The sequence below is a fragment of the Dermacentor albipictus genome, unplaced genomic scaffold, assembly GCF_038994185.2.
Source record: "Dermacentor albipictus isolate Rhodes 1998 colony unplaced genomic scaffold, USDA_Dalb.pri_finalv2 scaffold_22, whole genome shotgun sequence".
Taxonomy (NCBI): domain Eukaryota; kingdom Metazoa; phylum Arthropoda; class Arachnida; order Ixodida; family Ixodidae; genus Dermacentor; species Dermacentor albipictus.
The window spans coordinates 2,300,267-2,324,301 of NW_027225576.1; the positions used below are offsets into that span (position 1 = coordinate 2,300,267).

The 24,035-nt window shown below is 47.0% G+C and overlaps 1 protein-coding gene across 1 annotated transcript; it reads left to right on the plus strand.

Annotated features, from left to right (window-relative positions):
- The first annotated feature begins 1,155 nt into the window (after positions 1-1,155).
- On the plus strand, positions 1,156-1,593 carry LOC139052419 (putative nuclease HARBI1). The gene has a single exon (XM_070529515.1). It carries the CDS (start codon positions 1,156-1,158, stop codon positions 1,591-1,593), a length of 438 nt encoding a protein of 145 aa, XP_070385616.1.
- The last annotated feature ends 22,442 nt before the right edge of the window (positions 1,594-24,035 follow it).

A 24,035-nucleotide genomic window follows, 5' to 3' on the forward strand; every position in this document is an offset into this window, starting at 1 on the left:
GCGTCTTATGCACTTCGTAGAACATAGATTGCGCTGAAATATAAGACAATAAGATTTATGTAGCGTAATATACAAAGCCACAAGGACGTCTGAATCCACAAGCACGAAGATCAGACTCTCCATGTACTTCCCATCATTCCCATGGTAGGACAACGACTGCAGCGCCAGAGTTCCCTCTAGTAATATTTGTAGGCAACTCTATGCCGCACTGGCAATCGTTGACAGACTTGTAGAGCGGTCTCTATCACGACGGTGGCAGCTGCGGCTGCGTTCGTTCTGTTCCCTATTGTTCTTTCGTCTTTGGAGTTCGCGTCTATGTTGTTGGTCAGCGGTAGCATGCCCACAGCGTTCTTCATGCGTCCAAGAGAGCGTTCTGTGGTAGACGCTTCCGGAACGCCTTCGGGACGTGGCGTAGCCGCTTCCTGGCCCCAGTCTTGGGTAGGCGGCATCAAAGCTGATTGTCCCTGGCGTTGTTCATGGTCATCAGATGGAGGTAGCTTCGATGACCCGGGCTCGGTCATCAACGCAGTCGTGGCCATGCATTAGGCTTAGCAAGGCCGCCCGCTGGCGCGTAAAAGCGGCCGTAAAACGGCCAGAAAGCAACGCACCTTTCCGAGGCTTGTCTCGACGTGTTGCCGAATCGACATTGATGAAGAGGATGTGCGACAGAAGATGGTGAGACGCGAGCAGCGCCCGTAACTGTAGAAAAAGCAGGCGTCTGTAAAAACAACTTTTTTCCAATCGTGAGCAGTCCCGGGGGGCTATTCTGCAAGAGTCCACCTAGTGGACTGTCCACTTCGGCCGCCGCTGATTGGCTGTAGGTCTACGAATGACGATGCCGACCGGTGCTCCTAGCTTCCGGTTCCTCTCTGAAACGTCAGACTGACGTCAGTGGTGTTGCACTTACTCTTCACGTTTTGCGTGATAACTGAACATGCTTCGGCGCGTTCACGTGATTCAAACAGTCACCGCGCATCAACGGATCTTTCTGCGATTCCTTTGTTTGGAGTAGACCGCAGCACAACGATGGATGCGAGCCTGCTTTTTTTGCTTTTTGATCACGGAGGAGAGAGGCGACTTCGAGAACAACGGGACCCGTTCGCCATGTCCGACGAGTCTTTTCGGAGGCACTTTCGCCTTTCGAAAACGACGGCGATGTGGCTGTGCGAGCAGTTATCGGACGACCTGGCGCGCGAGAGAGAAGGGCTCACCGTTCAAGATCAGGTGATTTGCGCCCTTCGGTTTTATGCTACCGGTGGCTTCCAAACGGCTGTCGGTAGCGAAGCTACCGTATCGCTGTCCCAGCCGTCTGTCAGCCGCTGCGTTCGCGCGGTATCGGAAGCAATCGTCCGTGTCGGCACCGAACAGCGCTGGATGTCGTTTCCGCGTACGAGATCGGAGATAGCGCTCGTCAAGCAAGGTTTCTTGCGGAGCGGCAACATCTCTGACGTCGTGGGATGCGTGGACGGCACCTACATCGCTATAGCCGGCCCGGACCTGCCCCCAGCCGAGAAGCAGACGTACTGGTGTCGGAAGGGATACTACGCGCTGAACTCCATGGTGGTAAGCACGCTCTACCTAATGTACTCATGATATATACAAAATCCCAACTCGCGACAACAACTTAATTTACTGATATACTGCAATTCACAGGTGTGCGACTCGAACATGCGAGTGCTGGCCATCGACCCTCGCTTCGGCGGCTCGTGTCACGACGCATACGTATGGCGTGGCTCAGCCCTTCGGAGCATTTTCGCCGACACCGAAATCGTCCACAGAGGAGAGTTTCTCCTTGGTGAGTACAGAAATGCATATAAACGCGCTTGTGAACCACAGCCAATGTCTATAATGAATTCGGCGCAATTCCTGCGCTACATTTATTCTGCAGGCGACAGTGCATACCCACTGGAGCCATGGCTCATCACGCCGGTTCCGGGACATCCCGCGCTATCGTCTCCGGAGGGCCGTTTTAATCAAGCTCACGGGTCGATGTGGTGGAGCGCTGCATCGGCTTTATGAAGAGTCGGTTCCGCTGCTTGCAGCGTTATCGTGCGCTGCAGTACTGCCCCGCTGTAGCGGAAAAGATTGTCGCGGCTTGTGCAGCGCTGCATAACTTATGTCTCGACGCCAGCGAGCCGCTTCTTGACGACGACAGCAACATTGCCGGTGAGGATGACGACGACGACCAGGACGACGCCTTGCCAAGTGATGACGGCGGTCCGACCCGTGGCGGCAGAACGCTGTACGCAAGGGGAAAGGCCACACGGGACAGGCAAAGTGCACTGTATGGCATCAGCCGCAATGCACATTTGCTGCACATTCAGCGAGCTCGCCGTCGAGCGCAACGTCACGCACTGGACAGCTAGAAAGTTATGCACAATGAGCTTGCTTCCGGCACGGCGCCACATGTGCGTCACTGTGCTCCGTGTGGTGGGACTACAGTTACTCCCAATTTTTCTCCTTCGCTGTGTTTGGGCTGCAGCAAGCAGTTTACTGCCTCTGAGACGCAACACCTGTGTGTCGTGCAGTGTGGGTACACGTACTCGCAGTTTAGCTTGTGTGCTGTGTTTTGGGCTGAAGCTAGCAGTTTACTGCCTCCGAGACGCGACACCTGTGTGGCTGTGTGTCGTGCAGTGTGGGTACACGTACTCGCAGTTTTGCTTGTGTGCTGTGTTTTGGGCTGAAGCTAGCAGTTTACTGCCTCCGAGACGCGACAGCTGTGTGGCTGTGTGTCGTGCAGTGTGGGTACACGTACTCGCAGTTTTGCTTGTGTACTGTGTTTTGGGATGAAGCTAGCAGTTTACTGCCTCTGCGACGCGACACCTGTGTGGCTGTGTGTCGTGCAGTGTGGGTACACGTACTCGCAGTTTTGCTTGTGTGCTGTGTTTTGGGCTGAAGCTAGCAGTTTACTGCCTCCGAGACGCGACACCTGTGTGGCTGTGTGTCGTGCAGTGTGGGTACACGTACTCGCAGTTTTGCTTGTGTACTGTGTTTTGGGCTGAAGCTAGCAGTTTACTGCCTCTGAGACGCGACACCTGTGTGGCTGTGTGTTGTGCAGTGTGGGTACACGTACTCGCAGTTTAGCTTGTGTGCTGTGTTTTGGGCTGAAGCTAGCAGTTTACTGCTTCCGAGACGCGACACCTGTGTGTCGTGCAGTGTGGGTACACGTACTCGCAGTTTTGCTTGTGTGCTGTGTTTTGGGCTGAAGCTGGCAGTTTACTGCCTCCGACACGCGACACCTGTGTGGCTGTGTGTCGTGCAGTGTGGGTACACGTACTCGCAGTTTTGCTTGTGTGCTGTGTTTTGGGCTGAAGCTAGCAGTTTACTGCCTCCGAGACGCGACACCTGTGTGGCTGTATGTCGTGCAGTGTGGGTATGTGTAGCTGTGGTGTTCTCGCTTTCTGTTGAGAGTCATGAATGTAATGCACCGTGCATCTTGCATGAACAGTGAGAAAAGAAGAGCAGTAAGAATGGTTGCACATCATTGCAACATCCCAGCATCATAGCGTAATGGCATTATAGCATGCAGTTGCGATGTTGCCATTACTTCATCCCCCTAATGCTGTTGTGATTTCTTTCTTGTCACTTCATCGTATTTGTGTCATTTTCAGTATCACTCTCACCGCCTTTCCATTGCATATCGTGCTGCTGCCTATGCCGTTGTCGTCATACCGTGAAATCAGCTGTTATTATTCAATAAGACAGAGAGAGACAAAGGGAAGAAGGAAAGGCAGGGAATTTAACCAGACTGAGTCCACTTTGCTACCCTACATCAGTCATGCCGTTGCATTCATTGTGCCCGCATCTCTGAGTCAGAATCGCACAATACCATCTCCATCATTGGCTTTGATCTCATGATGACACCATTGTCATCCTGTTTTTGTCAGCATACCAGGTTCATGAATTCCAGCATCATGTCATCTCGCTGTGTGTGTGTTAGGCCATTGTCATCATATTTCCTACACAGCTTCAACATTTCATGGTTGACGTGCAGTGGTCGTAACGCCGTCATCAACACACCATCGTGTGCATCATGTGGTTTCTTTGTTGTCAATAATGCGTCATCCAGAACTGTTGTTCAATTGTTGCTGTACTGTCGGCCTTGTGAAATTCCGTTAGTATCATAGCAGTGACGTGGTAGTGGGTCCAGCCTCGCATTTCCCTTGGCAGAATCTTCTCAACTTGGTATCAACTCTGTTGCACCACTGTAGAGCAAGGAGGTCTATTGCAAGTGTTCGTATGAGCCATGTAGTGTGCAATTGCTAATTTTCGAGGAGCAACAGCTTTCTTCAAACACATACACGAAAAGTTTGCGTGAAGCAATTGTAATGCATGGAGACTGCAAGAACAATTTTTGCTCAATGAAAGTGGGACTCATACCTTCACCGTATGTGGAGGAGCAGTATTTTTTTATGGATGTAATCTCACGTGATTGCTTCTTATAACACAAAAGCGTCACTTCGAGGTGAATGTGTAATACTTTCCTAACCTGCAATGTTGCAGAAGTTTCTAAACATGTGAAAGTGCTGCGTACTACCATTTCTTTAAATAGTTGTAGCATTTTGTAGCCTCCACCATATATCTAATAGGGAGGTCATTCTCACAGCCAATTGAAAATGGTCACTGAAAGGGCAACTTGGGAAATTTTTCTATGTCTACTGACCTTGAAATAGAAATGTTGAGTATACATTCCCTTTTGCACTTTAATTGTTCATGCCAAACGATGTGACTAAACATGAATTAGTTTTCCTTATCACGAACCTCAAATATTGGTTGCATGCTCCCGGGCCATGCCCACGCATGTATAACTCTGCACTTGGCGTCCCGTGTTTGTGATGTCGTACACTACACGACCACTTAGACCACAAACGACGAAGCTAGGACCCTTTCGCACGAGTCGATGGCCAGCAATCATCATTTTGAGATACGTCGCAACCGATGCTTTCTTTGTCTACCTGCAGCACACGGTGTTGTGTTTGGGCATGTCAGCTGCCTTGCACAGTGGGCTCAAAAAATATCGATCCTGCAGTGCTGACTCTGTCTGAGCAATCGAAGGTTTATTCGCAATTTGAAATTACGGATGAGCTTCTAAGCCAATTATGCCATTCCACTGGTAACAGTAATGTCAGCGGCATTTGGATATTAAAACATCCTAATGTACACAAACACCAGAAGTTCCATTTAAAGTGTATCCAAACTGTACAAGTCGCTTGCGTAACATCACCATCACAGCAATCGCATTGAAATGTGTTGAACCTTAAGAAGAAATATAAATTGCGGTGTTACAAGAAAAATGGCACCTGTGCGTAACATAGGGGCAAATTTTACTACAAATCCGCTAACAGGTAATTTCGGAAAGCTTAATGAAAGAAGGTCGCCACGACGTGAAACGTGTAACATAACACGATTATATGTACCTGAATGTGAATGACACCCAACAATGACCTTCAAACGTGGTACAGCTTACGTACCATTGCTGCACATTAAAGGGACACTAAAGTGAAAAACGATTTCTTCTGCATCAGTAAATTACCGTTCTGCAACACCAAAAACACCACTCTTACAACGATGAGACGTTTGGCAAGCCAGAAAAAGCGCAAGAACGAAATGCGGGTGGCGACGCCTACTTAAGTTCCCGCACCTGGGGGCTGTGACGTCATGGATTTTGATGGCATGTTCTAGGGCCTGGTAATTGTATATAGCGGTACAGATTGACTACATTGTGTTCTAAAGGAACCAAATATTAAACATGGCAAGTTTCGGGAACCTTTATTCAGCCAACGTGGCCCAAATGCGAAAACATACTTTGGAATCCCTGACGTCACGCTGACGTACCGGAGCAGGGGTTCTGGCGCGAAATTCAAATACTGAAACTTGGACCTTCATTTTCTCATCTAATAATCAAACTATTTTTTTGAAATGACTGCCTGCTGGGTTCTCAAACAATGCTGCATTACTCTAAAGTGATTTATTGTTTCGCTTTAGTGTCCCTTTAAGTACGCTTTATGATGTACAATATTAAATTGGCAGCATATTTGCAACACCTTTGCGAACTCGAACTATGCGGTTCATGTTAAAAAGTGCAACTTGCGCAATTGTTCCTCGTTTGAGTGGCTGACAAAATTTAAATTTAATTCCCTTCTATTGTGTTGCACAACTTTGAAAATAAATTTACAACGGAAACTAAGCATTGTGTTAAAAGGAGTGTGGGGCTCATCATACGAAGTTTTTTGTTTTTAGGTGCGTTTCAAAATTCGCTGGTCACCTTATTTGGTTAAATGATACGTTACGATCTATGTTGCATTATCATGTGTATCTCAATGTGTCGCCTGTATTGCTGTGACTGAGAAAGTCCGATTTTTGTTGCATGGCTGACAAAGACAAGCTTCTTATTACCGGGTATTTCCATGTGCCCCTACGAGGTCATGTTCACTCATGACCGAAACCAAAAATGCATGCAGTTCAACTGCCAAGCCGTAGTTTCCACCGCCTTTATGTCCATGTGAATTATTTAACATGCAGCTTAGGTTTCGATAGCATAAGCTGTTAAGGAACGCACTCAAACTTTTGTGGCAACAGTTTGTTGTTCTGCATGCACTGGAAGACATGCTATGTGGACTGTGCTGTTACTGTGCTTGCTCAAATGGTGTCGTGCGACAATTCTTTTAATAGAATTTGACCTCTTTGAATGATTGGCCATATTCATCATGTTCCCTTTAGTTTGTTGTTGAATACTTCCATAGTGTTTCCTACGTGTGTTACATTGTGACACACATCGAGATTTATTTATGCTGGAAGTCGTTAACATGACGAGATTTTTCCTCTGTCTGAGGCGGACACACATTTGTGTCCCATCATCGAGGAGCGGTTTACTTAAACCGACAAGTTATGCTCGTTTGTACTGCAAAGAAGTGTGCGTGCGTAACACTTTATTAGTATTTCCTTTCAGCATGAGCGTAGGAAGAAATGGTGACATCAGTTAGCGGCTCGGACGTAAACTACTACTCCATGTAATTCATAGCTTTGGCATGCATTTGTGTAAGCTACACGAAGTATACGTGATGTTGTGTTGGCAGTGAGGGTGCAAGAATTAGTTTAAAATTGGCTTTTTTCTATACTCCAATGGCACAACAAAGATGTGCGGTGCCTATCCATACTTGAAAAGCACTGGAAGTGCATGGTACCTCACAACATTATTGCAAAGCTGGAACTCCTTTGTCAATTGCACCATCTTGACAGAAAGGCGAATTCCTGTCCCATACTGCGCCAAAAACAAAAATGTTGAGAGGATTGTGCCATGAACATGGAGGGAATTCTATATAAAAAAGGGGGGGGGAACAGCTGTTCACATGCTGCACACCTAGCCAACGAGCCTCCCACATGAATTTTTTCGCTCACAACAGCAGACTTTTCAGCGCTTCCTGCTAGTGGCCGGCGCATGTACGTACACTTGGGAGGTTGTAATTAGAATGTACTTCATTAAATGTTGAGTTCGTCAAATGGTATCGTCGACCCATCCTCACACGCTTTCACTCGCACATACTTTACAGCATACAGTACACGGCAACGTCGTTATCGCCCCTGGAATTAATCTGGAACATCATGGCTACAGCGACGGCGGAAATGCGCCTACAGTGTCCATATAATTGCTATTGCGGTAAAAACAGATTGGAATAGCTAGAAGTTTCACCAGCCCGGAGTTGGTCACGGCTCTCTGCGTCTGCAGTGACATATCGTGAACTAGAAGCTGTGTGACCGCGTTGATTGCGCCACATGATTTAATAACATTGCAGTTATCAGCTATGGCACGGGAATGTGCAGTTAGATCATAGTGCCACAAATGCTCTTGCCTTTATGCAGAAAAACATGCACAATGCTGCCTCTTTACATACTGTAATGTTGTTTTCGTGTTGGTCTTTAATGTACCTATGTGCTTTCGAAGTGCCCTGTAAATTCCATTATTCCACCAAAATTGACATTGGCCTGCCCCAAATTGCATCAAAATGAATATTTTGTGCCCCAAATTGATCCAAAATACAATTATGTCTGCTCCAGACTGCTCTAACACGCAATGTTACTTGCTCCAAGAATTGCTGAAAAATAATTTGGGGCAGTTTCACCTGTGACATTGCCACACTACATTACTAGTAAACCTTGAAACATATGTTGGTATTTTTAAGAACTTTTAATACATACACATTCGTTAGATATAAACACTAAACTTGTGGTGTGTAATTTGTTATAAATGAGGCCAGGACTGTGGCCAACTCCGATATTGGCCTCAGTTGCCGCTCCAGGGCGTCGGCCTGCCGCTCCATGGCGTCGGCCAGCCTGCCGACCTGGTTGTTGAGCACCCGCAGCTCAGCAGTTTGCTGCAATAAAAATCTTTCATCAGCAATGCTTCTACACATGTTACTGTGAAAGGCAGAGTTTTGCTGAACATGCAGTCGTCTTCGACGGGAAAACACATGCACATGCAGTGCCACAAGCACCGACACATTCATCCAAACTTGGGCTCTTTCGTACACATCCGCCTAACAAATGTGCTGCCACGTTCTGACCTGCTGTCATTAAATCTTGCGAAAATGTAATGGACAGAACGAGGCTACTACTTTCACTCTACCAGCATGCAGCAGCACTGGATGCAATTGCACTGGGAACACAAGAGTATGGTTGGGTAAAAGCCAGGCATGCAAAACGTGTAGACAATCTAATGAACCATTAGTGGGGTTGTCAGTTGAACCATGTATTGTAAGTGAACATGGCTAGCCTTCACCGGCACAAAACTGTGCTTTTTGCACAGGTGGCAATTCGCATGTGACTAATTTGTCTATTACGGCCCGGCCCGGACAGGCTAATGCAGCGTTTGCATAGGGTCTCGGCGATTGATCATCTGGCGTGGTGCAGGTGTGACTTGACAGGCATGGAAGTCTGGCCTGTGCCTCTGGGTCAGCAGAACAACAGCTGGTTTCACATACTGCAGAAATGGCCTGCATGCCTAATGGTAGGTCGAGCGCAACTTTGCTCTTGTATAGATTTCATCCAGTGCTGTTTCGCCATGGTGACGTTGCCGAATGATGTTTGCATCCGCATTTGGGTGAAGTGTTGCAATGGCAGCACATCACGTCAACTTGCTAGTGCTTGCCTACTGTGACTCCTACTTGCATGTGTGCACTCTCAATCTCGGTACTGCTTGCATCACTGCAAGGACGTACCAACGTGTTGTTTTCTGAGGGGGTACTGTTGGGTAGGCACTGCAACATGTCTGATTGTTAAATACATAGACAAGTGAACAATGCACTCTATGTAATGTCAACCTCACGACCCAGGACATATGCAAGCCTGTTCTGCGAAACAAAGCTTTCGTAGCTTCGTTTCGCTGCTCTGTACTATTCACCTTTCACCTGTAGGTTTTGGTGCAACTATTTCTGCTACTGCACTATAGCTCTCGATCCACAATTAAAATGGAATGCATGTTCCTGTGCTAGCCAAGTTCTGTGCGAAACCTGCAAGCATGTATTGCATTGATAGTCAGATGTCGTGTAATTTCCTCCCATTTCTACAGGTAACAGTGATGAGTTGTAATGGACTTATTCATTAACAGTGCGCGGTTTGTACTTACTCACATATGTTACTAATTGTCCCGTCACTGCTTTGCAACTGACATGTTTACTTGTACTGATATTGTTGGTGCTATTCATTTGCCTTACTAGCAACGCGCTCGGGTGTCTCGTTTCATAAAAACTACAGCTGTACCTCGCATTGTCATGTGCTGGTCGTCCGTCTCTGTTGTTATGTAGCATTGCCGGTTTTTTTTTCAGTTCTTGTCAACGCCATGTTTGTAAAACTGTCTGATGCAATCATATGTCGCTCCATGCTGATTTCTGTCATCATAATTGGCATAAATCTTTTACATGTGCTGTGTGCTGCTACGGACACATGTGACGTCACAAATAACATAATAAAAACATTAAGTGCTACAAAGGAATCGACAATGGCTGCTTGACCTTATGGACTCTCACATGAGATTCAGATATTGCCAGATGTGTGGTTACAGCACAGTCATAGCGGCCGTTATAGATGAATGAAAAGCATGCTTGGGTGCAGATGTTCAGCGATATGCATGGCATCTTGATGCATTTGCGAGCAGAGCAAAATTTTTTGAGAACATTTGAAATGAGACACAATCTCAGGGGCGACTGACAACAGAATGCTTGACCCGGGAAAAGTTCACAGAGTGCATATACAAGCAGGACTGCATGGTCAGTGCAAGACCCAGGAAAATGCTGCAAGCAGGCAAACATCAATGAAATGTCACATGTACAATACATGTTAGGTCAACACCACAGAATACAAATGTGCAGTGTAAAACAATGCAATGTTACCACACTTAAGAGTGTGCCTATCTTGTGACGATAGGTAAGCAACAAATACACTCAATTTCAAAGCAACATTGTGATATGTAGGGTTGCTTATCCACACATTGGTATGCAACTAACAGCTAGTTAAAACAGTTTTGTATTGTTCCACTTGCACATCTTGCATTTTCTGTCAAATGTATGTATGTTTTCTAAATGAATGTGCCAGTAATAACGCTTCAATGTTTGGAAGCACAACCACTAGAAATACTGCTGTTGTCGCAGGCATGATGTGGCCCCTGACACCAGGAGAAAGTATCTCGCATTTTGGCCATTGCAAGTGCAACATTGCTATTCATAACGAAAGGTTCTCAGCCATGCCAAAGGGGGTCAGGGGGGGAAGGAATTGGTGAAAATTATGAGGTGTCTCAAATTCACATAAACATCGCCCTGTTTCGATACGCTACACTTATCCATATGTCTGGCAAATGTCATGTAGCTGCATCACAGTGCTTTTCAACTGATTACAGAAGTGTGTATAAAACTCATACTGGAGGCCGTGAGGTCCTGATAAGCTATCACCTGAACCCTTTCAGTGCCGTCGACACACTGATGTGTTTCTGCGTTTCTTTGACATTGCTTTTGTGTGTCAGTGATTTGAGGACTACAGAAAGGTAGCATTTGCCATTGCAGGTGGCATCATATTTTTTTTCTTTCTGTACAAACAAAAAGAAACTGGCATTTCGTTTGCAATATCTGAGAAAGAAAAACCGCTGGGGGTGTTTCATGCCCGAAAGGAAAACAACAATAAAAGGGTTCATCACTTTGTATTGCAGAAATCAGTGCATTTTATGCTAGCTATGCGTACATGAATAACAATGTATTGAACAGCACTACATGTGACAAAAGGTATTGCGGCTGCCTAAGCACTACAAGCTGCTCGTTACAAGACTTCAATTCACTTTTCTGGGCATAAACTTGCATGTGATGCGCAACTTTGTTTTGCACATTACGTTATGTTCATACCGTCTAGAAAAGCGCAACACATTCCAGAATCCCCTAGACAATAGTCAATACTTCTCATGTCAAATGTTACGTACATAATGAAGATTCATACATTCGTAACATACATTCCTTGTGTCTCTTCATTTGAGTTACTAGTTTGCTTAACGTGCTAAATTGTAGGAACTTTTTCCCTGTTTTCATTTCTATTCACCAACTACACATCAGCACTGGGCTGCGGCGAAAATTCATTTGCTCGGGTTGAATTACACATACACACTCTATCAGCACTGCCATCTCACCTTGCGGGACTCCTCCAATAATTTTTCGGCTACCTCGTTTCTTGCCGCTGCGAGGGTTACCCTTCTTGAGGTGTCCCCCACAGCCTGCTGCAGCAAGCGGCCTCTTGATGCAGCTCTTGGAGGCCCTGCATAATTTCGGAAGCACACTAGCTTCTAAGCTGCGCGACAAAAAAAAAGTAACTACGCTGTTTAAGGAAGAGCAGTGCAATTATGGCAGCATTAGCAAAACGTAATACAAGTATTCATCTGCACCAGGTTTCACGTTGTACTTGACTTGACTGTGCATACACTTCATACCTGAAACACGAATACTTCATTGTCTCACATGAGGAGCATAAACCTTGCAATTGTTATAGAAGCGTGTTAAAATGGAAATTACAGTTGCTTTTACAGCCACACAACTCATGCAGCTCATCGTTTCTTTTATGTGTAGTACAGTGTTTGCTTTGTGCATTTAACCTTTCTTGTAATATATCGACTTCCCACAAAATCCTATTCCCCGGCAGTCGATAATAGCATGCACAGTTCAGGTACATAGGAAGTTTCTCGTTCTTTTTTAATCTTTCTTTTCCGTACCCCTCATAGAGAGAAACAGCCATTCACGAGTGCTCAGCCGGCAACCACATTACACGGTGTCATGCAAGTGTTCATTTGGCTGGACTGTATGTATGTGTTGTGTGGCATGGCATTTGCATAATTACATTTGTTGCATTTCAGTCTTGACAATTTCACTTCTGATTTGTGCAAGTTGTGCAAAATTACTTTTCCATATGAAGCTCTGCCAGTTAACAGAAGTGACATTGACCCCCTAGATTACACTCCTAGCTTCATGCATAGGCGAGCTTTGTTAGCAAGCCACTAGGTAATCGCACATGCATGACTGAAAGTGTGCAATATTTTTTCAAACATACAACGAATACATAGCATGCAGGTGTACATTCACAGAGTGCTGTAGTTGTTGCGTTCATTCAATTTTTTTTTACCTTTTTGTGGGCATCTCCCATGTGTTAGGTTTGTCTGCCCACCAATAATACTACATACATTCGAAGCGGTTTTTCACATTGCCTTTGTGCTCCTCACACTTAAAGACCTTTCTGGACAAATTCTTTATTCATGTATTGCCTCATTACTAAATATCCAAACTACCTGAACCATACAACATCCATTTGCACTTATTATGTACAACATACGTAGCGTTAACATTCAATAACGGAGTATCCATGAAGTATGCGTTCAGTTTGTTCGACTCTTCACCACTCCAATTAAAGCTGAACGCTAAACAATCTGCTGCACAGCTGAGAGTAGGTGAAACATGAAGTTGCCTCAAGCACACGCATAGCATCTTTCATACCCACTAATGACCAAGACTCTTACACGCATTACTCAGACGCTTCACCTAATTGCATTTTACATCCACTTGGGCTCCTCGCACCGCATATTCACATATGAGCAGGCTTGTTTTGTTCAAATGTTATTGCCCTTTATGTAATATTCCTACTCTGCGGTCTGTAAGGAAATTACATGAAATGAAAAAAGCACGTGTGGCTCCAGGTGACATTTCCACACATAACTGCCTTGTCAATGCGAATGCTTGGTCCTTTACCAAGCATCTAGTGGTCAACGAGTTTACAGTGGTGCGTTACTACATGTCCTGTTCCATAAAGTTGATCCCCCAAAACGCAAAAAACGATAGGTTATCAAATCACTGCCATGCTGTATGATTCTGAGATTGCAGCATAACGACGTACCACATATGCATAGTTACAAGTAGGTGCACATCTTACTGCTTCAGGATAGCAATAGCAAATATACGTGCAAAAAATGTATGGCATGCCTTGCTGACACACCTTTTCCTCAGTGCTGTTTCGGTGTCTGTGTGTATAGCGTTCATGAGCAGTTCCACTAGGTTACAGTGCTGTCCGAACAAGTGCTCCTTGTATGCCTTCAGTTTTCCTATTAACCAATACGCCACGTGGACAAATAAGCTTTACGTGCCTTTCACATTTAAACACTTGCTATGAAGCGTGTATAATTGGCCATATCGGTAAGTAATGTATGACAACACCGTGGCAGACGGGGACAAGCAACATTATACACATGTGAAAAGTGTGTCTTCCTTTCTCATGTTTGTAACGATTGCATCTTTTATTTCAGGGCATTACATTCAATCTATCGTGTCCCGAATTAAAAAAAAAACAACAGGTTTTGCGTAGTCTCTTCATCACAACACTGCTATGAAGGTTACTGCAATTTTTCGACATACCACTAACCAGTACACATATACTGCGCACACACAGTACACATAGAACCTTTGCGTAATTTAATTTTCTCATGAGGTATAGGTTCCTCGCTAGAAAAATAAATGTCAACATGTGCACGTAACAAGCAAACGCCACGTTAACTTATTTGGTGATCTACAGGGTTTTCGTTTACAAAGACGGCGCCGAATAAAACAACACACGAAGAGGGGGGACACGTAAGACAGCACGTCCCCCTTCTTCGTGTGTTGTTTTATTCGGCGCCGTCTTTGTAATCATGCTTAACGAATTAGCCAACCAACACATGCTCAGGGTTTTTGTGCTTACTTTCTTTTTTGCCTTGCTGTGCCTCTGTGTGTACACTGGTACTGACCAAGCAGCAATAAAATCAATTGGTTGTAGTACCTCTCGTGAGTATACCTTCTCTGTGTGGTTTCCTTTCTTCACTTGACATGTTTGTCTCACATGCATAAAGTACTGCAAGGTGCCTTTCATCTTCAGTGACCAGTACAAGGAACTTCTATATCACTATTACAGCTATGGTGACATTCAATGCACACATTTTTGGCGCGAGGTCGCAATTACGTTCACACACCACACACTTTCATACACGTTCATACACCACACACTTACGGCTGGCAGTACACCTTCTGCCCGTGACGCCGGTGCTTGCAGATGGTGGTTGCTGCCGAGGTGCTGAGGTGTCGCCTGGCTGTGACACCTCAGTCACAGCTGAGGTGTTTGGTTGCTGGGAGTCGCTCTGCATTGAAGAAAAACTAATTGTTAAGCTTAAGAGATGCAGATACTGGTTACAATAGTTACAAAAGGTGAAGCATATTGTGCAATCCAGTAGGCTTTGCTCTATTCAGGTACAGCTTGCCTCCAAGGCCTTCATTTGTAATGGAAACTTGTGCTCCAGCATTGTTTATTGCCTACTAGTTTTATTTACAAAATCTCATTATGCCCTTCCTTACTGCTTAGTTAAACAAGGCAACAGGATAGGTGAAGGTTTCTAACTGCCAATCCTGGCTTTTCTAAAGGAATACAAATATAAAGGGAGATTCTCACTTCGCATTGACTGCTCAAGAAAGGCGCAGGCCGCACCGGTACTGTACCTGCAGGCCCGAGTAGGGCGAGCACTCGGCCCTTCGCGCCCCCAAGGAGTCCACCGCCGGTAGACCTGCAATGTGGTTTGCGTAAACACTCGAAACAGACGTTACCCTAAAGCATACACGCCTGGTTTACTTACTTCATCTCGGCGGATAGGTTTCCTGCGTCCGCCCTGGCCCGACTCACAAATCTGTTCCACCAGCAACGCCACTGCACCACGGGCTTTGTGGGAGGGCCGGCATCGTTTAGCAATTTCGCGAGCTCCTCCCACATTTCCTTTTTTTTTTGAGCTGTGAATTTTGGGTCCAGATCTCCTGATTTCACTAAACGGGGATTTCGCTCCATAAAGTTGATTATAATTTCTTGTTGCCGATGGTTTATGTGAGGGCCAATGTCCCGTGGTGCCATGGCGCTGTGATGGACAAACACTGTCGTCTGGAAGCTTGACTGCAGAGGGGTAGAAAATATTCAGGAAAACGTACAGACCGCCACTGGACTCTTTTATTCAGCATCATGAATAAACGCTTTACAGTACACTCTTCTTGAACTTGTGGGCCTACATAAAGATTATTATGCGCAGTCAACATCACTGCCGTCTGTTCAATGCCGCGACTTACCGTTGAACGTCATATTTCGTCGACGCAGCAGACGATACAGTTGTCGGTGTGGTACTAGAGGCGATTCGAGTTGCAAGTTCTCTCGAAGCATCGCAGTCGTGACGACCAGGCATACACTGTCTGGTGCGCGCCCATTGACAACGATTTCAGCAGTACCATGGGAGAGTTCTCCGAGACAGCAACCATCAACACGACATACTGCCACCGCTACTTTACAGGGATTACCCACGCTCTGTGGCCGACGATCGTGCGTCAACTATTCACTGCAAGCGTAGACGCTGTCATTTTGCGCTTCAGTTCCAACACTAGTGTCAGCGAATGCACCAAGACAGCAACTACCAACAAGGCATACTGTGCTGCCGTCAGTTTACGGGGATGCTCGGTAAGCGACGGTTTGTGGTCAGCTGTTTCATTCATTTCAAACAGCTGCCATCTTGAGTTTCGGTTTGATACGTGGCCCTCTGGTGGCAAACTAGCAATTGCAGTTTACAATGCCAGAAAAAAGTGAAACGCCGCTATACCGTACAAAAAGATGATGAAAATAAAATTTTAAGACACATTATGTTGTTACCAGTCACGCGGCCAAGCTCGTCTCATATCTTCACTCGGCAAATCACAACCGAAACTAATAGCAAACGGCTAAACGGCATTTCATTCGATTTACGTTGTCACGGGTGAGTTCCAGGGCGCCCCGGGCACTACGCTCTTCGGGTACGCGGTCTTCCACTGCATTTTAGTGCAAGTTCGGATTCCCTTTTGATGACGTCAGCACTCGCCGAAGTTCAGAACAACAGAACGCGCATCTGATGACGTCAGGCCGAAGTGGACAGTCCACTAGGTGGACTCTTGCAGAATAGCCCCCCAGGACTCGTGCTGTTGGGCAAACGCCAAGCGCTTCGCTTTGTTGCACACACGCAGCAATGGTTTTTGAACTGCACGTCTGCTTCTCAGGCCTGCGTCACGAAGTCGCCGCTTGATCGTTTTTTTTTTTTTTTTTTTGCAAGCGTGAAGACCAACCACTTCCCGTATTTCTTGGACGGATGAACGTGGACTCGCGGCTGTGACAGCGATGATATGAAGGTCTTCTTCGTGACTTGCTGCTCGAGACAGCGGCTTGCGAGGTGCATCCTTGATTCAGTTTTCCTTCTTTTAGGCTTGTATGATCCGGTTCACAGTTTTGAGTGGCGTTTGTGACAACTGTGAAATCACACGTTGCGAGTATCCTCGCAGGCATAGCCGCACGATATTCCATCTCTCGCTCTCTGGTACTCTAGCCATCTCGAACTGACTGCTGCCAGAGAAGTGAAGCCGGTGGGAACCCAACAGCGTCCTATCACCGCCGCCCGCTCCCTGGGAAACACGAAATGTCGCATCAACCCTTTTGCTACCGGGCGGCTTTCGAAATGAACGGCTTTCTGGTTATCTCCAGCTCAGTTTGTATGTTCTGCCTTTATTTTAGCCTTTGACGCGAAAGTAGTTCGAAGAACGGCATCCTTGGCGTCTGGCGGCGGGGCTGCGCCGCGCTGTTGCATACCACACGCGGCCGGCTGCTCCTTCCACGCTTAATGCCCGTGCGCCTTGTGCAGCCGATCGTGGACTCGGACCTTGCATTACGAGCCATTCCCAATTTCGAAAATTTGTACCCCCATTGATAATAGCAGAATGAACCGGAAACATTTTTTGCATCAAATTGTGGGTATCTCTGCATCATTAACCTGTCCGTTGACTACAGCTACACCGTTTGTCGTTCTGGAGTATGAATAGCGCAACCATGTTCCCCATTGATGTTGGGCGACGCACCAAATGCACTAATAGTCCAGCCGCAGCTAGAGGAGGTGGTTTGCGTGGGTTCAGAACAGAAAGTGGACGAGAACTAAAGATGTCTCTCCTGCAGCACTATTGCATCGCGTAAAAAGTGCCCCACTAGAATCGGAAATTTAAAAAATGTATTGCTGAAACGCACGCCCATTATGTAGCTGCGAGAAAAATCAGGTTTTTATGTTTAGTTCTCCCGTCACGTTGTAGAGTTTCGGCCTCAGGAAGCCAAGCGCCAGAAGGGCGCCGTAGCAGAAGGCGCAGCGCTGGCTCCACCATCCGCGGTTACTGCGCATGCGCCTGGTGTCGCCGATTATCGCCGCTTCTCAAAAGCGGGGGCTACATGGGGCGTTTTTCTTCTGCGATTATCGCGCGCCAAAAAAAAAAAAACACGCTGGCGGGACGCCGGCCAGGCTACATGAGGCGCACGGGCGGCGAACGCCGCCGCAGTGTGGCCAGACAAGGCAAAAATGTTTTGTCTACCACTAAATGAACGAACAATGCTTATATGTTGTTTGCTTGTGTTAAAATTAAAATTATGCAATAGATACCCCACTAATATGTCTATACACATTATCAGGTATGTTTAGTATTGTATCGATATTTTTGTCGATGTTCAGCGGAGAGAGTTGGCCGGAAATGTTTCGTCTGGCGACCTTGTGCGACTGAAACGGGTGTGCGGGTTGCGCAGAGTTTCTGTGTGCGCTTTGTTCTGTACATTGCTTGTGGCTCTTGTTGCTGAAAATTAATTTTAAAAGGAGTTTTCATTTACTTCGCGCGGACGGCAAGCAGGAAGCGTTACTGCGAGGGAGAACGCGCCGCTTCTATTCTTGTGACCAAACCCTGTGTCCATGGGGGTACATCGGCGTCTTGTGTTGTTAAAGAAAAGATTATTGCTGATGAAGATGAGGGACCTAGAAGAAAACAAAGAGGAAATTCTGGGTGCACCCTATCTGGCAAGTCAGAAAGGAGGAGGGTGAATACCACACCGCGGTAAGTAACTTGTCGGTGTGTAGCGATCGATCTCCTGTTGTGCGTTCGGGAACTTTAACTACCCCAACTCATCGTTTCATCTTACCTGCTTCCTTCCTTTTTCTTGTGTTTGTCGTTTTTTTGCTATGTTTTACATGATGTATCTGTACCAACTCGCCCAGCTGAATGTTTTGCGGCTTGTGCTTGCCATAATAAAATTTTGTGCCAGTCGGAGGTCGTAGTTCAAAACTAGCATATTGTCCTTTTTTTTCACGCTTAAGATGCCAGCTGAATGCCACCCACGTTATGTATTTATCACTCTTATAAATGCACGAATGGCTTCATACGAGCTGTATTAATTGCGATGAATCCAGGAACTCCGTGGTGTGTCATTGTAAGCGGTTGCATTCTCTAGCGTTGCTTTTCCGCATATGCCTGAGAAACTGGTTGCCGCGTTGGCAGCATAGGCCAACGTACCCTTGACCAGTTTTGCTTCAGCGCCTGCGGCGTTTTCGCATTGATAAGATTCGCATCCGAGGGCTCAGAATGCACTCGGAAGACACTTTGTTACGCTTGGTGTGTACAACTCCCTATTTTGCGTTAATGTCAACACACGCTGTTAAGAAACAGTACTTGGAAGAGAGGCTGGCGGTGTGACTTTAAAAAGCGGGACGATGGAAACTGAGGTCCGGGTCGCTAGAAAAATGCCCACTCCAATAATAATAATAATCACAAAACAAGCTCCACATCCCTGTACGTCACCTACCATTTGTGTAATGATGAAGGGTGGGGTAAATATGTGGTGTCAGTTGGTAATTTTTGTTTCACTGTTGTCATTTCAGTTTCAAGTCATGAAGACAGATGAAGACATGTTCTTCCGATACTATCGGATGAGTCCGAAGCAATTTGACGAACTGCACAGCATTGTCCGCAGTGACTTCCCAGTCAAAAAATCCGACAGAGCGATCTTGTTGGACCCACAGAGTTCTTGAGGGTCCGATAGGATTTCTTGTTTGCGCCCTTCCAACACCGATAAGAATCCTGATGTTCCCTCAGTACAGACTGTGGGAACGCTTCGCACACCAACAAGATTCTTGAACGGCCCCCAGGACGCTCTATGGGCACGCTTCCCACACCAATGAGATTCTTGAAGGTACCTCAAACCTCCTGTAGGCGAGCCTCCTACAGCAATACGCTTGTTGGATTTCCCTCAAAGCTTTCTATCGGCGCGCTTCCCACACCAATAAGATTCATGAAGGTCCCTCAAGCTATAGGCGACCCTTCAACTGAAATACGATTTTTGAATATGTTGCTTCAAGACCCCTTCCAACAGCAATACGATTGCGGAATCATACATGTGCATCGTGTGTGCTGAGAACTTTTGGGCTTCTTAAATACGTTTGACAAACAAACTAGTAGGCAGACCACTTAATATACAGTCATATTAGGCCGGCAACGACGTGACTGACGAAACGCGAGTCCTCGCAGTGTGCGATCGAGCTTCAGCGAACTTCCATGCAATGCCGGCAAAATTGCCGATCGACTGCGTACCAACTTGATATCAGCGCCGTTCATCGACAGCGCGATTTCCACGCCTCCGTCTATATGTATACGTTCTCGTGCTTCGAAAAAATTGAACCATTCTTCGATAGTTGAAACGCACAAACTTCTATCAGCGCTTTTTACGTTCAGCGAAGGATATATATGCAGCGCAGTCAACCAGTTCGTATATGCATATGTGCACGTCATCGGCGTATTTGAACTGACAAGTGCTTTTATTGCGATTCATTTTCAACTGTAGCGATTAGAAATAGACCACCTTTCCCTTCGCACAGTGCAAGCGGAAGCGGCGACACGGCGCGGTGCCTATGGGCAGGTTGCAAGTGCTAGGCGGCGCCCCGTCTTTCCGACCCCTAGCGCCATCTGACGAACAGTTGCGCGAATGTGGTAGGATTACTCACGGCGTCAGCAGCCCGCACTGCGTGTTTGGCGTCCTGTCAAACGATAGCGATGGCGCGAAACAGCGTGTCGATATTAATTTTAACCGGGTTTCTGGGAATTACAAGATCTTCATAGCTTTTTTCGTGAAAATAATTTAGGGCAAGGAAGTCGTCTATTTGAAGTGGGGCACGTCTACGACGTGAGGGAAGTGTTGAACCCGCACTGATCGGAAGTGACTGCTAGGTTTATTCCGCAAACGAAAAATAATTCACGAGCGAGATGCGTGAAGCTCAGCGTAATTTACTTCGTTATCTACGGTGTGGACGCATGAAATTGTAGGCGAAATTGATTCTTGAAGATCGGCGACAGCAGACAAATCCTAGCGGAGAGCTGCGATTGCCGTGCTGGCATCGCAGGGAAGTGCAAGGATGCCGCGGTAGTTTCCCTGTACATACATGACGGCAAATACGAATCCAAAACATCACATCCAAGAACATGGGGCGTATGAACGACTCGTGTAAGACCTACCAGAGGGATTCTAACGTTGCTCTCCCCAAACACACACCAAAAAAAGGGGAGGAACTTACCAGTTGTGTTAGACTACGCTGGGAAAATATTTTCGCCCAAGTTACTGGAAGTGCGATATTTTTATGTTGCGATTTTTCAGTGCGTGCAAAGGAGGTTCCAATAAACCACGTTGTCAAAAATTTTGGTGATCTCATCTGCACCTTCGTTGATATGCTGCCATGGGCGCAGAAGAGTGTATGCCAGCTCAGCCGGCTGCAACCCCTCCTGAAATCTCTCAGCAAGCCCTAGCGCTGTTCGAATGGGAGAGGATTGGGAAAGAGTTCCACGGCTTTACTGACAGTGTAGGAACAAACTACTTTGTTTGATGCATATCCCGGTACGCACTGCAGGCAGTGGCGTAGCAAGGGGGGGAGCGTGGGCTCCGTGTGCAAGGGGCCAGTAGGGGGGGGGGGGGGTCATATACGTCTGGAGACACACAGAAATTGTTGATATCCTCGCCTTCCTCCAATAAATCCGGGGGAGGGGGGGGGGCAGCTAGAAGACCTATGGGCCCCGGGTGCCAGACGACCTAGCTACGCTACTGACTGTAGGTTTCCTGTTGCTGCCATCATTGCTGTAAAAGCAAAGAATTCAGAGTTCTAACGCAGTTGGCATAACGCCGGAACATAAAACAGCTTATGCCGTCGGACGAGCGCTATCCAGTGTTGACGCCGTTCTGCTTCATACGGTCGGCTTGGAAACCTGTAAAACTTTGTTCCTCGTGAGTTGGTGTATGTGCTGTTGCAGCCCACTACTCAACAGCTCGGGTTGCACTTCGGCATTGCTCAGAAAAGGCAACAGCTACGCGCGAAACAGTGCACATACAGGCTTTCCGAACGCAAGCGGGCCGGTCGTATCCTGCCGGTTCTGCGCTCGCCGCCGCGAGGGGCGCCCTAGTAGGCGCGGGAACTACGTTCGCAACCTGCCTATGCCGCTGTTACGCGAAAGACGTGAAAGCTGCCGGCAGGTACAGGCGCTCCCAGAATAATTCGGAACGCCACACACGCGGCCGCTCGCCGGCGGAGCGCACCCGCGGAAGAAGTAGTACCATGGTCTGCGCGTGCGCGGTCTCCCTAGCGAGCAAGGTTGGCTCCCTAGCGCATCTAGTTTGTGTTGCGCAGCTCCAAAACGGTAGCCCTAGGTGCCCCTTGACGTTTTGTCAAGGGGGCCTGTGCCGATGGTGTCTGGGACAAGCTGTGTCTGCGCATGCACTCGCGTTGGAGCGTAAGCGCTCGTGTCTGCATGTTCGCGTCCTTTGGCCTTTTTTTTTTCATTTTTCGTGTGGGCCGTATTTATCACTTGCTAAAGATATTTATGGTAGGTGACCGTGACTAGCGCTGGCAAAGGGCGGCGTCTTCGTCTGATGCAACCGTGACGATATCGGCGGCTCGATTGATGAAGGGAAACGAACATATTTAAACAGCGACAGTTACGCGAATTTCGCGCTATTCCAATCGAGGCAACATGCCGAAAAGAGTGCCGTTGAATGGGCGGAGAAATATAGTTAAGCTCAGTTCACAAGGTATACCTCAATGCGAGATATTCCGCCTCACAGGAAAGTCTATAAGTGCGGTCAACCGAATTCAACCGAAGGAAAGCTTATCCAAGCTGAATCTGGGAGGGGCCAGTGCCGACGAACTCTGGCTCACCATAACGCGCGAGTGGAAGCGCCTTGGTGAGAGGAGGGACTTCGTCGATGCGCTCTACGAGTAAATTCCACGCCGCGTAGAAGCTGCGCTTCGCGTGGACGGCGCATTCGCGAGATACTGATATCGGAACACACCAATCGCTTTAGACAAAACAGTTACGTTTCGATTCTTTTTTTTTACTGAGGAAAAAATAAACCCCGTGTTCTTCCTGTTATTTCGATTTACTGTGTTCTCCTTACTAATTTTTTTTTTGCATTCAGCTCACACAGCCTACCCGTGATTATCATTGTATATTTCCTCTGAGCAAAATAAAATGAGTATCTTCGCCAACAAACGCCGACTCGCGATCAATACGTAAGGATACTCGCTACCAATGGTCCAGATTCTGTGATTGATTGGCGCACAGTATATGCGAACCACGTAACGGGGTGCGCCAATAAATGACAACTCTAGAGTGGTGAAGAGTTCATTAGAGTGCCCTTTGCATGAAGTTATGTGCGGGAAATTGGCCTTGCTGAACGTGCCGCGTTATTTCATTTTGTGAACTCTTTTATTGCCACTATCGCAGACCCACCCGTTAAGAGGGGTCATGTATTAGTGGAAATAGTCCTCGTATTACGAAGCTAGTAGTAACATGGATAGGGAGATATTTTGCTAAGAGCTAATACTTCGCAAGGACAGGCTAACACGGTAGAAAAATAAGGCAGCGTTGCCATTGTAGCCAAGCCGCCCCACTAGCACGTAATCACGCAAAGCATTGCTATCTCCCAGACGGGATGCAGACCATGGTGAGAATACGCTGCAAGGAATGCGGGAGCCTTTATATGCAGATTTCGGTGCATGCCTGCTGTGCTACAGACATTCATTCGCCCAGCCCCCATTGCACAATGCCAAAGGGCACCTAGCGCCCTTCTTGGAGCAAGGCAACGCCAATCTAGATGCACTAGGGAGCGAAACTTGCTCGCTAGGGAGACCGCGCATGCGCAAATCTTGCCTGTATTTATCCGCCGGCGCGCTCCGCCGACGAGCAGCTGCGTGTCCAGCGTTCCGAATTATTCTGGGAGCACCTGTACATGTATGTACTACGTCGCACTCGATCGCCGCGGCGCTTCGCTAAATGAAATGTGGCTGTGTAGACGGCTGTATTTGTACGCACTGTTATGCTGACACACATAGCTTTTCAGATGCCGTGGTTGCTTTTTATTATACGCCAAACGATCAAGCGACGGCCACTTGACACAGCAGCCTGGCTCGGCCAAAATGAGTGCGCTCGCGAAAACCATTTTGATCTGAGTGTGAAAATTCGACTTGATCGATCACGCAATTCTGCGGCGCAGGGCTACTACAGATGACACTGTTTTGATATTTATCGCACGTTATCGCGCAAGAAACTGGCGTGAACGACCTTCTTTAATTCGCGCGTTTGCTTGCATGCACTCTCCGA

Bases quoted from the DNA above. Each gene is read 5' to 3' on its own strand.
- LOC139052419 (XM_070529515.1), top strand. From the start codon at position 1,156: ATGTGGCTGTGCGAGCAGTTATCGGACGACCTGGCGCGCGAGAGAGAA.